Source organism: Drosophila navojoa, chromosome 5, assembly GCF_054131105.1.
Source record: "Drosophila navojoa isolate 15081-1374.11 chromosome 5, UAZ_NAV_1.0, whole genome shotgun sequence".
NCBI lineage: Eukaryota > Metazoa > Arthropoda > Insecta > Diptera > Drosophilidae > Drosophila > Drosophila navojoa.
Window position 1 is genome coordinate 15009266 of NC_142893.1, and position 14236 is coordinate 15023501.

Consider the following 14236-nt stretch of genomic DNA (forward strand, 5'->3'; position numbering starts at 1 on the left):
TCAACTCATCGCTGTATCAAAAACGACCGCCGGCCACATGCCACAAATTCTACACCCACTTATCTTTTAAGACGGTGTCAAGTGCCCGCCAGCTCTAAGCCGGCTTTGTTGCAACTCTCTAGCCTGGCATCAAGTCAGCTAACACTGAGCTGGGGAAATGGGGAATGGGAATGGAGGAAAGACACGTTGGAGTGGATTAGTTTGTGGTGCACGACTTGTAAATACCCTGAGATGCTCCTCTAACTGACGAATGGGCGGTGAGGTCCTGCATGGAACGTTTGGCTGATCCTGATCAGGAATGTATATTCTTTTGGCTTCCGCAATATTACAATATTATTTATATGCACACAAATATCACACAATTTAAATATATTTTAAATGGTTGTAAAATACAATTTACCAGCATTTTTATTGCTGCTCAAGTCAACAATTTTAAGGATGTGACAGGAACGATAGCAAACATAACAATGGCTCGATAGACACAAACGAATAGTTCGATAACCCCTATCGCTTAGTGCTGGCATTTTCCTACACTTAATTGCGAACAAAGCTCAGCTCAGCTCAGCTCTAGCTGCCGTTGTCACAATGCATTCAAGTTGTTGGCCATTTGCCATGCCACTTGCCATTTGGATTGCGTGTCAGAGGCAATTTAGCTGTAAGTTCATTACGCCGCAGCCTCCGTTTTGCCAGCTGTTGTGCGTCATTCTAATGCCAATCTTAATTGATTCTAATTAGTGGCGCCCCAAGGTCAGAGACGCCACATCAATAGCTGTAAATGGCTTTCTGCAGGGCTTAAATTGTGGCCATAATTGGCCCGATCTCAGATTTCCAAAGCAACCACAACAACGGCAGCATGAGAAATCAATAAGCGCCATAGCTCAAGATCGATTCTCGCCCAGCTGTCGACAACAGTCGGCGAAAAAAAAGAAAAAAACACTTAAATGCTATAATTTCGAATCTGCGCTGAATTCCATCTTCATCTTCATCTTCATCTCCAACGAAACTATTCCATCTGAATTGCACGCATGCGCATTTATACTGGATTATCGCTTATTACATGTTTCTACCTCGACTTGATTTATTTCGCTGCCCGATTATCGATCTCTCAGCTCCAGTCCAAGGCATTCGTTTCGCATTCCCCTCTCTGCTTGCCCCCTACCCCTTCTCCTTGCCCCTTCCACCTTTCAAATTCAGCGCCTTCTCCGTTATGCGACGATCTAGATCGAAGAATTGAAGCGCGTACGTGAGATATTATTGTATGCCGCGTGCATTTTGGTTGCCGTTTTTGCCTCATTTTGAATATTTGTTATTGCCTCCTCGCTTCACTCTTGCTCTTGTCTTCATCCCAAGCCCGGCTCGTTCTGGCTCTGAGTCGGCTTTCGATTCGGCCCGACGACTCAGCCACATTATGCAAATGCTTCTGATCGTATATTTCCCATGACATGGTTATTAAACTTGTTGGCCAGTGTAATTTTGTTCAGTAGCCTGAATCTAACAGCTGCACTTTTCACGAACCGCATTTGCTTTACTCACATTCAATGGGAAGAGAAGCCTAACTGAAGTCGTAAATATTTTATATACATATATCTATATCTGTTCTAGTATTTACAGAATTTTTTGCGTATTTCTCCTTCATACTAATGCCTTAAAATCTCTAACATAAGTGCCTATTATTTCTCTACTTCTTTCGCAGTCTGTTGCCATTTGGCTGCAAATCCAATCAGTTATATCATCCACTCTTCATAGCAAACAAACCGCAACGTTTCAGTGCATGTCACATACGAAGGCTTGCATTGCGAATCATCAGTCAAATGGATCACATAATGCCACGCTTTGTCACACTTGGTCGCTTATGGGATTTAGGGCCCCTAACCGAAACCACAGTCCAGACCATAAAAGTACCATCCCAGACCGACCCAGAGCCAGCGCCCGTGCGCTTTGGATCACATTACGCACAGTGGAGCCCGGGCCCGGCTGCAGAGTGTAAAAAGTATACGACAGACTAGGTTGAAAGTTTTCCGTCTGAGTTATGTTTGTGCCACGCTTTTTCGCCCAATTGTCCACTGTGCAGAGTAAAATCGGGTCAATACGGTATTTCAGGGCGTGCTTTATACCTTTAACATAAACACACACCATGCCCACTTTCGAGTATCGATGACAATCGCGAGTGCTTGATGATGCGTTGACACATGCGGAAATCTTTTCATTCAACGAACCAAATAACTCGAACTGAGTCAAATTGATTTTATATATTGTATGTTGAATGCCCATTGAATGGGCTGCAAATAACTGAACTAGTTCCGCAAAGCCTTTGTTATGTTACGTTTAAAGGAATTGTCTGATTGGCTGTACACTGCTCTTATACTTACGCATACAGGCACATGTGCATGCTAACAACTAGCGTAAGTTAGAGCGAGATGACCCAATTAGCATACGCGACTGTGGGGTGTGTATTGCAAGCTGCAAGCTGCAAAGAATTGCTGTATTGTCTACATAGCTATGTGTGTGTATGTATATATGTATGCGTTTGTGCGCTTTGCTTTGCTTTCTTTTCTTTGATTGCTGTAGCTGACAAATTGCAGCGCTTAGAGTATAATTCAAACATAATTGATTTATATTGATATACGATTGTGAAGATATCAGCACTTTTCAATAGAATTTATGTTGAAGCACCAATTAAATAGCACTAAAAAGTCAGCCACTTACCGTCGCCGTATAATCTATAACAAGTCCCTAATAAAGTGTAAAGACAGTGAGTGGGAGAGGGGAAGAGAGTCTGTTATTTATTAGAGATGGGACACGTCCATATAAAAGCCAGCATAAATATAGATAAAGATGCCATTCCACTAGGGTGGCAGCATTTAAAAATCAATTTCAGCGCATTTAAGGCTTTGGGGCTTGTTGTCTATTTCGGTCGCTTGTTTGCTTCTAATCTTGGGTTCGGGTGGGGGTCGAGTGGGGGGCGTTACTCACCATTTCGCGTGGTGCTGGCCAAGGAGGTGGCGCTGCCCGTGCTAATGCTGCTGCCAGCATCGCTATTTGTGTCCGCAGCTGTCGATACCAATTTCTGCTCATCATCCAGGACAACGACTGGCACGGCCGTCACCAGCTTGTAGTCGGGCATATGCCCTTGAAAGAAAAAAGTAAATCGTTATTTTATACACTTTTATATATGTATGAATCACATAGGTTTATAATCCAAGTGCTTTTGCGCTCCAATCGAATAAGGAAAGAAAGTATATCAGCGGAAACAATGAATAAAAGAATATTAAAAAGATAAGAAATATTAGCGACATTATAAATATAAACCAAAGCGAGAGTGGCTCGCAGTTTTCACAAAGATGTTTGGGCGATGGGGTCGGCAAATTTGGCTGCTCTATTGGGCCATATTCTGGACGCAAGGTCAGGACAGTTTGGGCTATAAATTGGCCGAAATGCTGAAGCAGCCGTTAATTGTCTCGAATGGGCAATTCGATGGCCGGTGTGAGCAGCTCAGCGAGGAGCAGCAGCAACGTTTCGCCGGGAATTACAACTTCTTGGAGAAATCGCAACTGGAGTTAGAGGAACTGCAGCAGCTGCTGAGCAACAATAGCAGCACTCACAGCCCATTGAACCGTCGCCTATGGCTCAGTCTCTATTGGCAGCTGCGACGCAGCCATCGCTTGGAGAACAACAACATGTTGCTGTTGGATTTTGCGTTGAGCTTGCGCCGACTGCAAACGGACCCGGAGTGGAATAGCAGCCAATTGCAGAATATGTTGCAGAGCTTGCCACAAGCATTGCAGATCCTGGTGCGTAGTCGTTGGCTCTGCTTGGAGCACGACAGGGATCTGATGTACCTAATGCCAGCTGGGGCACTGCAGCTGGGCGCCAACAGTCGCTGCTGCATGTGGCAGCTGGCGTTGGAGACGGAGCCATCGTCACGTGGATGGTTGCGCCTGGAGAATCTATGCGAAGCCCAGGACATTTGGTACTTTAATATGCTGCAGCAGTTGGAGTCCGGAGTCTACCTAATGCAGCGTGACCCCACTAGAAATTCCAGCTACTATTGCAGCCGTCTAGGATCGGGCTATTATAATGAAGTTGCTGAAGCTGATGCAAAGGCTGTGGATGTGGATTGCCATTGGCAACTCAACGACTGCAGCGGACTGCCAAGCCTTCTGAAGAGGTTTTATGGGGCTTAACTAAGATTGTATCTGTTTGTCAGATTTTATCCGTGAAACGGCCCTTGTAATATATCATGGCATATCAAAATGCAGCTCTTCGTTTCTGTTTTACTTACCATTGGCGGTCAGTGAGATGTTGATGCTGTTGCTATTCGAATTGCAGCCAGATGAACCATTTAGGCTCGACTTGTCATATAGGCAGCCGTTGGACGCTGCAGGATGCAGACGCTGTGCCACATATTGCTGATAGTGTTGCTGCTGTTGTTGATGCTGCTGCTGTTGTTGATGCTGCTGTTGCTGCTGGATGCTGTTAATGTTGCTGCTGCTTGAGTAGCTGAGCAGAAAGTTGGCTGCGCTGCTATTGTTGCTCAGTTTATTGGGCACAAAAATTGTTGGTTGCTGGTGTTGCTGTTGCTGCTGTTGCTGTTGCCTGTGCAGTGTATTCGACTCCTGCAAGGAGAGCATTGATAGCCCGGATGGCGTCTGGCGTCCACTTAACAAACATGTGGGCGTGGCCGTGCGTAGAGGCTGCACATTATTGCTGCCATTTGTAGTTGCTGTTGCTGAAGCGGCAGCAACTGTTGTTGCCGCTGCTGCTGTCACTGTCGCTGTGGCAGCAGCGCCATTGCTTGTCAGCGTTGTGCAACTGAGTATCATGACGGGCGACTTATCGTGCAGATCAGGCAACGATGAGGATATCGCTGTGCTGCTGGCAATGCTCTTGCTGAATCTGCTGCTGCATATTGTTGCCCGATTGCTGTTGCTGTTGCTGCTTTTATACTGCTTGCTGCTGCTGCTGCTGGTGTTGCTCGTCTGCTGTTGTTGTTGGTGCTGTTGAGCGGCGCTTAATGTGCTGTAAGTGTCCGTTGATTTGCGCGCTTTGAAGAGCCGCATACTACGAATTGTTGCTCTCTTCTGTTGTTGTTGCTGCTGTCGATGTTGCTGGTGTCACAGTTTGCTGTAATTATAGGAGTGCCGCATTAGTTAGTTGGCAATCGAGTCCAGATAAATTAGTTAAGGCCTAAAAACCCAATTTCGAATACCATTTCCATTTCCATTTTACATTTCAGTTTTTCACTTTTCGCCCAGCGGAGCGTATAATTAACATAATTCACAAATCTGCAAGCCATCGAAATTTTCTGCGCTGAATTTTGTAGGTAAGTCTAAAGTGTTAATGCTCTTCAGCTGTTGTTGTTGTTGTTGTTGTTGACTGCTCTTTAGCTTTGTTAACTATTTTCCATTTGGGTTAAAAGTATTTAATGGGCCAGTTTTAATGAAATACAGCTAGTGCAAGATTATCAATGTTAGTCGATGGCACTCCATTGAGTAATCATTGATAGCTTGGCATGATTAAGGGGGGGATTTCAAACAAACTAAACAAGAGCTAAATTTGACACGGTATATATTTATTGAATTATGCTTTGAACCCATAACGAATGGGAATTCAGTGTAATTAAGGGGCAGAAAGAAGCATGGTCGATTTCATATTGTACATAAGTTTAAAGTAAATCAAAAATAGAGTCGATGGGGTTCTGTCCATCTGCCGATCTTTCAGTTTCTTCGTCCTTCTGCATAGGTATACATAAGTGTAAGTATAAGTACAGTTCCGGTTTAATTTGCAAAATAAACGATAATTTGGTCGAGTTCAGTGACACCGTTTAATATATGTATGTAGATAAGATTATAGATTTATAGATTCTTGGAGTATGTCATGTTATCTTAAATTTATTATCAAAAATATTTTTTACATACACTTGATTGGAGCACACAAACACACACACAGTAGAGCAAATGTGAATTACAATTTATCTTTGAGCTTTAATATACCTGTCACTTATGATTTGTCAAGTTGTACTAACCAAAAATTGCCTTTGTCGGAGTTTAATATAGCCGAATACTCGGATACTATACATACATATGTACGTTATGTCAGCCGTCAAAAATCTATTAAAAGAAAAACCAATAAAAACCCTACAAAAGTATTGCCTTTGTCGGAGTTTAATATACCCGAATACTCGGATACTATACATACATATGTACATTATGTCAGCCGTCAAAAATCTATTAAAAGAAAAACCAATAAAAACGCTACAAAAGTAACATTATAGCAAACTGTTTGCTATACGTACATATGTACATATGTAAATATATTTTTTACTGATTGCAGCTGTGCTGCAGATTGCACGAGACGCTCTTATCACTTATTGTGAGTAATCCAGGAACAGTGAAAAATGATAAAAGGTGAATTCACCAGTTCAATAGTCGGCGGTTATCAGACCATATTATTAATAAACACATGTCAGCATACATTGTTTTTATTTGTTGATATGTTTCGTGTTTCAAACGCTTTCATAACATTTATGTTTTTGTTGGCGTGCAACAAATATTTGCACTTCACTTCAGCTGCTCGGCACTCGCGGGCCAAGGAAAGGCATTTGAATGAAGGTCGTCTAACGGCTGCTGCCATTGCGACATGTGGGTGGACGGGCAATGAACCAGGCATATTCGAGTTAACTGGAGTTAACAGTAAGTAACATGAGCATTAACAGATGTCAACACGCAGGTTAACATTGTATGTTATTTGAGGCTATTGTTTATTTATCGATAATTTACACAACTGCCTTTTACTTTTGAATGTGGGCAAACGTACTTGAAAGTCGTGAATGCTAATTTGAGACTTAATGCTAACCAAACGACCAATCAAGCGAGCCACTCGCTTACAAGTCGAGTCAGCTCAGGCAGATGGGTAAGTCAAAGTGGGCGAGGCACGTTTGGTGCGTACCTAATTGATGTGGCACTTGCGTGTGCATCTATGAATGCATTTACTTAGATACGATTATGTTGCACTATGGACGATATCTTACTTTAGGCGCTCAAAAATGTAATGAACTAAGAACATGAATATTTGAACACAATCATTTTTCGCAAAACAACAAATTCTTATCTTTAAATACATGCTTTTTTTGCACAGTGCCAAAATGAGTAAAACACCGATAAGATTGGCGATAGGTATCAACAGTCGCTAGTTATCGATGTCTAATTTGTTATTCGGACTCTTTTTTGACAGTTCCACTCCTTGCTTGTCAGTTAAATATTCAGATTTGGACTAAAACTAAATAAAATTTCACAGTGGTTATTATATTGCCTTGCCCACTGTGCAAAACCACTTAGTCAAATCGAATGACGTCCCATGGCGCTTTGACCCGCCTACCGTCTGCCGTCTGCGCTGGCCTGGGCCTGTGCCTGAGCTACTGTGTGGCAATAATTTTGCTAATTTTATCAGCCGCTCTGTGCCTGGTCGAGCCTGCTTGATTTTTATGGACGCTTTTAAGCGTTGCCCGGGCAGACGTGTCTCTATCTCACTGCAGACTCCAGACAATATGTGCAGCTAATGTGAATTTAAATGGCCTCTGCGAATCAGTGCCATATATTTTCGTCAACTTTTAATTAATAGAGTAATAGTAAAAATTTTTATATTATTTTCAGATGCGACCTGCTTAGAACCACTTTCGAAGACACAGTCAGAGTCGTAGCCACCGTCCGGTGTCCGTTGCTCGTTGCCCGTCTTGTTTATGGGCGAAACCTGTTTCAAGGACGCGGCGTTGGCGCAGTTCCAAGAACTCTCGGCTCATTACCGTACCGCACGACGGCCTGGGTAAGTGACTGGAGCAACAACAACAACAACAAAAACGTCACTCTGATTCTGCGACGGCTAAACTATTTCTTTAAGCCGCATCTGAGTCGCATAGGACTTATAATGATGGCCGTTACTATAGAGTCAGACGTCTCCTCTCCTCGTTCCGCTCGCTTTTTATGCTGCAGTCTTTCATTTTTTACACTTATATATGTACATATATATTTTTTAATTTGCCTGCTCGCTATTACAACAAAAAGAGCATATTTCTTAATACCCTATGCTTCACTAAAAATGGGTAATTAGAGAATAAACGCTAAGGCTATCCGTTTGCCCGATATTATGGTAGCAGCTAGTCGAACATTCCACACTGAAGAACTCTTGCTTTCCAGCGACAAATACTTATGCATGCAGACTTCGATTATTTCTCCAACTAGGGTATTTCTTAGCCTATCCACTTTATGCCAGTGAGCTTTTATTTATTTATATATATATACTTCTATATATATATTTATTAAATTTACTAACTGCTTCTTTCTGTACATATCTCTCTCAAATCGCGTCTCGTGGCTTTTGCTCCTGGCAACAAATCAGAGCCGGCTGCATAGTTGTAAAATTCCTGTAAACAAGCCGTGGCTGCCGCTGCAGCTGTGGCATGTAGTATAAGTTGTGCCCCGATACCCATGCCACTAAGCACTCTGCTCCACACTCACACACACACACACACACACACCCGTACACACAAATATCAGACAGACAACAATTGCTGCATTGGATTTGTTCCATGGGTAGTCATTAAAGTTAACGACTGGAAAGTCCACAAATAACAGTAGAGAATGAGAGAGATAGAGAAAGGGAGAGAGAGAGAGAGAGAGACTGAAAGAGACTGTAAAAGAATTATTTATCTAACGCCTTGTGAAATTCTTTAAAGAGAATCTAAATGAATACAAAAAAGAAAATCAAATAAATCATAAGCGAAAAATAGATTTAATAGATGCTTATGCTTAAAAATTGATTCTACCTTGCATGAATTTGTGGCAGGCGGATATTTCCAATCATATTGCTATTTACTTTATGAACTCGAATAACTTTTAATTTGTATTAGATTAGCTAGTCTGTAAACTATATAATGCCCTACATCATGCAATTTCAGCTATTTGAGATCTAACATATGTTTGGGCTATTATGATGCATTTCAAGTTTCACAGTTCTTAATATTGTTTGTTTTTATGACCGTGCTCTGTAACGGTTTATGAACTATTTTCCTTTTTATTTTGTAATCCATATAAGCCATAAACTTTTCGTTCCACCAACGAGCGTATCATGCAACACAGCAACAACAACAACAACAACAGCCGCAGCCACATTAAAAGGCATCCAGCCGAGTTTGCCTTTTGTTGCCACAAACTTTTGAGTTATTTTTTTTTTTCTGCCTCCTTTTCTCTTCTTTAGGTATGCGCCTATGCGCCTACATCTACCTAAGAGTATGTGTGTGTGTGTGTGTGTGTACTTCTGGCAAGTCCGCATTCTTTTAAAGGTTGCCAAGTTGCTCATAAGCATGCGCCGCCTAAGTAGCCGCAGTCGAAGCCGCAGCCGCAGCCGCAGCCGCAGCCGCAGCCTTGCAGACCAGTTCGAATATGAAGCGAAACATAAACCAAATAAACCAAAAACAAAACAAAAACATTTGCCCAACAATTTCAGTTCAGTTTTCATTTTCGTTGAGCGCCCACAACGACAAATGCTGCTGCAGCAGCAACATGTTGCTGTTGCTGTGTTGTCGGCGAATTCTGAGTACAAACAAAAATAGCTTTTTTTGGCTTCTCTTTTGCTTAGCTGTTTTCGGCTACCAAAATGAATTCTAATTGCAGCAGACATATAAAGAAATCACTGCTGCTGCTGCTGCTGCTTTTGTTGTTGCCGGCAGTTGGAACTAGATATTGGCGTTGCATTTGTTGTTGCCGCCGTTGCAGCCGCTTGAAAAGCTGCTGACCTTCAGCGACACAGTGCGAAATGCAGCCACCTGTTTGCCCAGTCCACGTATGAAAGAGCTGGCGATATTTCGGCATTCCTTTCGCAGTCGCTAATTAGGCATATCAATATAATTATGTTGCTATACGACGCATGAGTCATTGAGCAGGTTGCTGTTGCTGTTGTTGCTGCTGATTGCTGTTGTGTTGTGTTGTGTTGTGCATGTGTTGCCGGCAGGAATGCCAGGCAAGGCGCATCGTAGCGCGTTCTATAAATAGTTAACCTAATCAAAATGCAGGCGTGTAAGCCAAAGCATTTGCATAGTTGTTGCTGTTGCTGTTGTTGCTGCTGCAGCTGGCAATTAACTTTGGCATGCGCAGACATTGGTCTAAATGTCAAGGTAAATTATGATGCATTCAGCTATTACGTCTAATAGTCAAAAATGCACACGTGCAACTATTTTTAGTTGTTGCTGTTGCTGCTGCTGCCAATGACAGTTTGTTAAACCTGCTCGAGCATATGTTGCTGATGTATCTCTTTGGCTGCGCCCTTTTCTACGCTAATTAACCAGATGCGCTGCCCGGCAATCGGCACAAAAGAAAAGCGAGTCCAGCCTGCAGCGCTGTTGCAACATTTAATCATTGCATTGCGGCAAAAATCGTATCATTAGCGTTTTAACGATTACGCGCTTTATCAAAATAGCGACGACAACAACAGCAGCAGCAGCAGCAGCAACAGCAACAGCAATTGCTACGGCAGCAACAGTTGCCAGCTAGTTTCTAGTTGCCTGCTGGGCTATCGAACGACGACTGCCTAGACCACAGTTATATGTAATATTTACAGTGGGCTTATAACTAGGCATAACAGAAAATATTTGTTAAAATATAAATACATTTTATTAAGATAATTTTTGATAATTCTTAAACAATTTTTTAAGTCTATATAATTAAAACTGGGAAAAGCAATTGCTTTAAATATTTTATTTTATTCATAATTCTGTCTTCAATTCTTTAATTTTTAGCCACTGTGCAGCAATTGATCAAAAATATTTTGAGACATTTCTTTAGAAAATGGCAGAGCAGCCGACACTAAACTGCACACACACACACACACATACTCTCCTATGAGGAGGCTGAATAAAAATGAAAATCAATGCTATCATTGAGCAAGTGCAGTTTGCTGCTGTTGCTGCTACTGCTGCTGTTGCTGCTACTGTTGCTGTTGTTGCCGCTGCGGCCGCACGTACATGTAATTTTTTTAATTGCATACAACAATTTAGAAATTGGTGTGTAGCAGCAGCAGCTGCCGGCAGCAGCCATTTGATTCTGGACATAAAAAACCAGATCAAGTCGAGCAACTGTCTCGGCTCGCATTGACAATTATAAATTTAATGGCTGCCCAAAGAACACCTACAACACGTTGCATGAATGTTGCATAAAGTGAGCAACTGTTGCCGGTAAGCTTATACTTTCACTGCTGTTGCTGCTGCTGTTGCTGCTAAGCCAAACATATGTTGCTTGCTTCAAGGATGCCATATCCTCAGCAAGCGTAACTTAATACCAAACAACAGATGAGGGCAGGAGACAATGCTGTTGATACTGTTGTTGTTGTTGTTGTTGTTGCTGTTATTGCTTCACTCTTAATCAGGTGTAGCGCCTGATCCGCAACGACAATTACACACAAGCTGTTGCTATTGCTGTTGCTGTTGCCGCTTGTGGCAATTATGCCATGAACTTGTTCTGACTGCGCAACTGCAACACGCTCTGAAATGACAGTTTCATTTCAAGTTAGTGCTGCTTCACCGTCTCGGGGTTGTTCACCTCCAACTCCAACTCCAACTCCAACTGTAGCTAACGCTCAACGGCAACAACAGCAGCCAGCCTAGCTCCATTCCTACTTCAACTTTAAATGTAACTGCCATAGTTTCATGACTTGTCATTAGCTAATGTTAAGGCATCTTCCACTCTTCCATCCTCCCTCTTCTGCCTTTGGTAATCACTAACCTCTGGAGCCACAATTACATGCACATCAGTTAAGTTTCGGCCTGAGTAATCACTGATCTTTGATACCAGCTGACAATGCGGCTCTGTCCATATTTATGGCCAAGTCAAGATAGGTGAACGAGAGATGGCCAAGAGCTGCGCATAAATCAATTTTGCTAGCAATCAGGTGTTAAATGTCTATTTCAATTCGCTTTCAATTGTTTTGTGGAATTTCAAAAAAATTATATATATGTATAATAAAATAAAATAAAAAATATAAATTTCACATATATATATTTCACATATAATATTTAAAATATTTAATTATCAAATTAGTTATATAATTTTTATTAATTATCATTTATTAAAAATAAAAGAAATATATATATAATTTAAAAAAAAAACTATATATATGTATAATAAAATAAAATAAAAAATATAAATTTCACATATATATATATATATATTCATATTATCTTATATAAAAAATGAAATTTATATTTTTTATTTTATTTTATTATACATATATATAATTTTTTTTAATTATACATATATTTCTTTTATTTTTAATAAATGATAATTAATAAAAACTATATCAACTAATTTGATAATTAAAAATTTTAAATATTTATATTATGGATCATGGAACATGCATTTAATAATGTGAAAAATTAGTTTTACAAATCTATGCTTGAGCCCAAACAAAGAATATTATTGAAAGTTGCTACTGTTGGTGCTGTTGCGGCGCTCTTTTTGACTCCTCAATGGTTTTGTGTGTCAGACCACAATTGAACAATAGTTACAATGAAATATAATCAACAATAACAGCGTTCTGCAATACTTCAATAGAAAATACGAACAATTAAAGACACGATGCTGATTTCAACACAGCTTTATGGGGGTCTTGGGGGGCGCAACGACTATCGAGCCATTTCGAAAGATGGCACTTTTCACTTTTTGCCATCGCCTGCTGCTGCTGCTGTCAACTATTTGAAATCTTCACATGAGCCAGCTGTCAATGCTGGTGTTGCTTACTAATTGGTGCCTTGCAATATAAGAAGTTGCATGAAGAGTATTTCTGAGTGATGAAGATGTGATATATAATATACATAATTTAAAAAAAAATAAATAAAAAAATAAACATATATCGACATCAGCTGGGGTTCGAACCGGCGACCTCTCGCAACTTCAAAACCAAACGAACTGCGCAAATTACAAATCATTCCTTTAACTTGCATCATTTCCTTATCGATTAATACTGTTATCGATGTCGTTTTATTTGCCAACATTTGTTCATCACAAGCACAAATCAAGCTAACAAGCAAAATAAGTCAACATAGTCAAAGTCAAGAAAGACGACGCACTCAGCCATAACAACAACAACAATAACAGTAACAGTAACAACAACAGCAACATTAACAGTAACAACAACAACAACAACAACATACACACGTGCGTCATTCTGCGTTCATTGCTCGTTTGTTTGGCACTCGAGGCGAAAGCAATTTCCTTGGAAAATTGCTGGCCCAGGCCAACGCCATCGTCGCGATGGCCATTGCCATCGTCATCCCAAAGTTGCCTCGAGTTCTACGCAGCTGAAGAAGCGCTTCATCAATTTTTATCGATGAAGACCCATTTGGTTGATAACTCCATTTGTGGCAAATGTTGAGCACGCGCGTTTTGTAGTTGCTGTTGCTGTTGCTGCTGTTGTTGGTGATTCTACTACTGCAGTTATTGCTGTTGTGCAGTTGTTGTTGCCGTTAGTAAATTTCGCGCGAAAAACGCCAAAGTTGTTTGGCCTTTTATTGTTGTTGTTGTTGTTGTATATTGTAAAAGGCAAACGCACGTGTTGCTATGCACGCTATGAGGATGTTGCTGCCGTAACAGTTGCTGTTGCTGTTCGTTCGTTGCTGCTTGCTGCCGTTGGCACTGTCACCGACAAGTTGGCTGGCCGGGGCTGCTTTGACCGTTTAGGCCAAACTTGGTAAATTGTTTTGTTGAGCACTGAACGTTTTTGTCCGCTGAGGCCTTTCTTTTCTCTCTGTTGCTGTTGCTGTTTCTGCTGCTGCTGCTGCTAGTGCTGATTATGGGCCGGCGAGTAACAGTTGCATACTAATGTGTGTGGCATTGTTTATTTATTTATTTTCATTATATTTATGTATGTATGTATATGTTTTCTTTCAGCAATTTTAATTACTACATGCTTGAACGTCAAGAAATTAGCATTGATTTGGAACAATTTACATATCAAAGTCGGCAACAACGAGCGATACAAACTTCCTGTCATATCAATTGCAACAGCAACATCAACAGCAACAGCAGCAACAGCAGCAGCAGCAGCAGCCGTTGCTTTATCTTTCGCCGGTTTGCAGCAGATGTTTTTCATGGGTCAAGCATTGGTCCAAGTCTCTGCTCTAACCAACAAGCTGCCATTTACAGAGCGTTGCGCCCACCGGGCCGCAGTTGCCGTTGCTGATGCAGTCGAG

At 41.2% G+C, this 14236-nt stretch overlaps 3 protein-coding genes across 8 annotated transcripts in view; 2 read left to right on the forward strand and 1 right to left on the reverse strand.

Annotated features, from left to right (window-relative positions):
* Positions 1 to 14236, forward strand: part of LOC108652947 (tRNA pseudouridine(38/39) synthase) — a 44709-nt gene that overhangs the window by 9120 nt on the left and 21353 nt on the right. For 2 of the 3 annotated variants that reach the window (XR_001925638.3, XR_016197003.1), the window contains exon 6: positions 1694 to 2013. The exons of the other annotated variant lie outside the window; for it this stretch is intronic. The gene's annotated coding sequence lies outside the window, so the exon portion shown is untranslated. Of the gene's footprint in view, positions 1 to 1693; positions 2014 to 14236 lie in introns of those variants that run through there. 3 annotated transcript variants of the gene reach the window in all.
* The window catches only part of a (arc), a 58374-nt gene that overhangs the window by 7248 nt on the left and 36890 nt on the right, over positions 1 to 14236 (reverse strand). For all 4 annotated transcript variants that reach the window (XM_089261589.1, XM_018103128.3, XM_089261590.1 and 1 more), the window contains 2 exons: positions 4283 to 5124; positions 2974 to 3129 (listed from right to left, as the gene is read on the reverse strand). In XM_089261589.1, coding sequence (XP_089117715.1) covers positions 2974 to 3129; positions 4283 to 5060 — 934 coding nt within the window. In that variant the 5' untranslated portion in view covers positions 5061 to 5124. The remainder of the gene's footprint in view (positions 1 to 2973; positions 3130 to 4282; positions 5125 to 14236) is intronic.
* LOC115564345 (uncharacterized) lies at positions 3342 to 4258 on the forward strand. Its single transcript, XM_030388556.2, has one exon. The coding sequence runs from the start codon at positions 3342 to 3344 to the stop codon at positions 4182 to 4184; it is 843 nt and encodes a 280-aa protein (XP_030244416.2). The 3' UTR covers positions 4185 to 4258.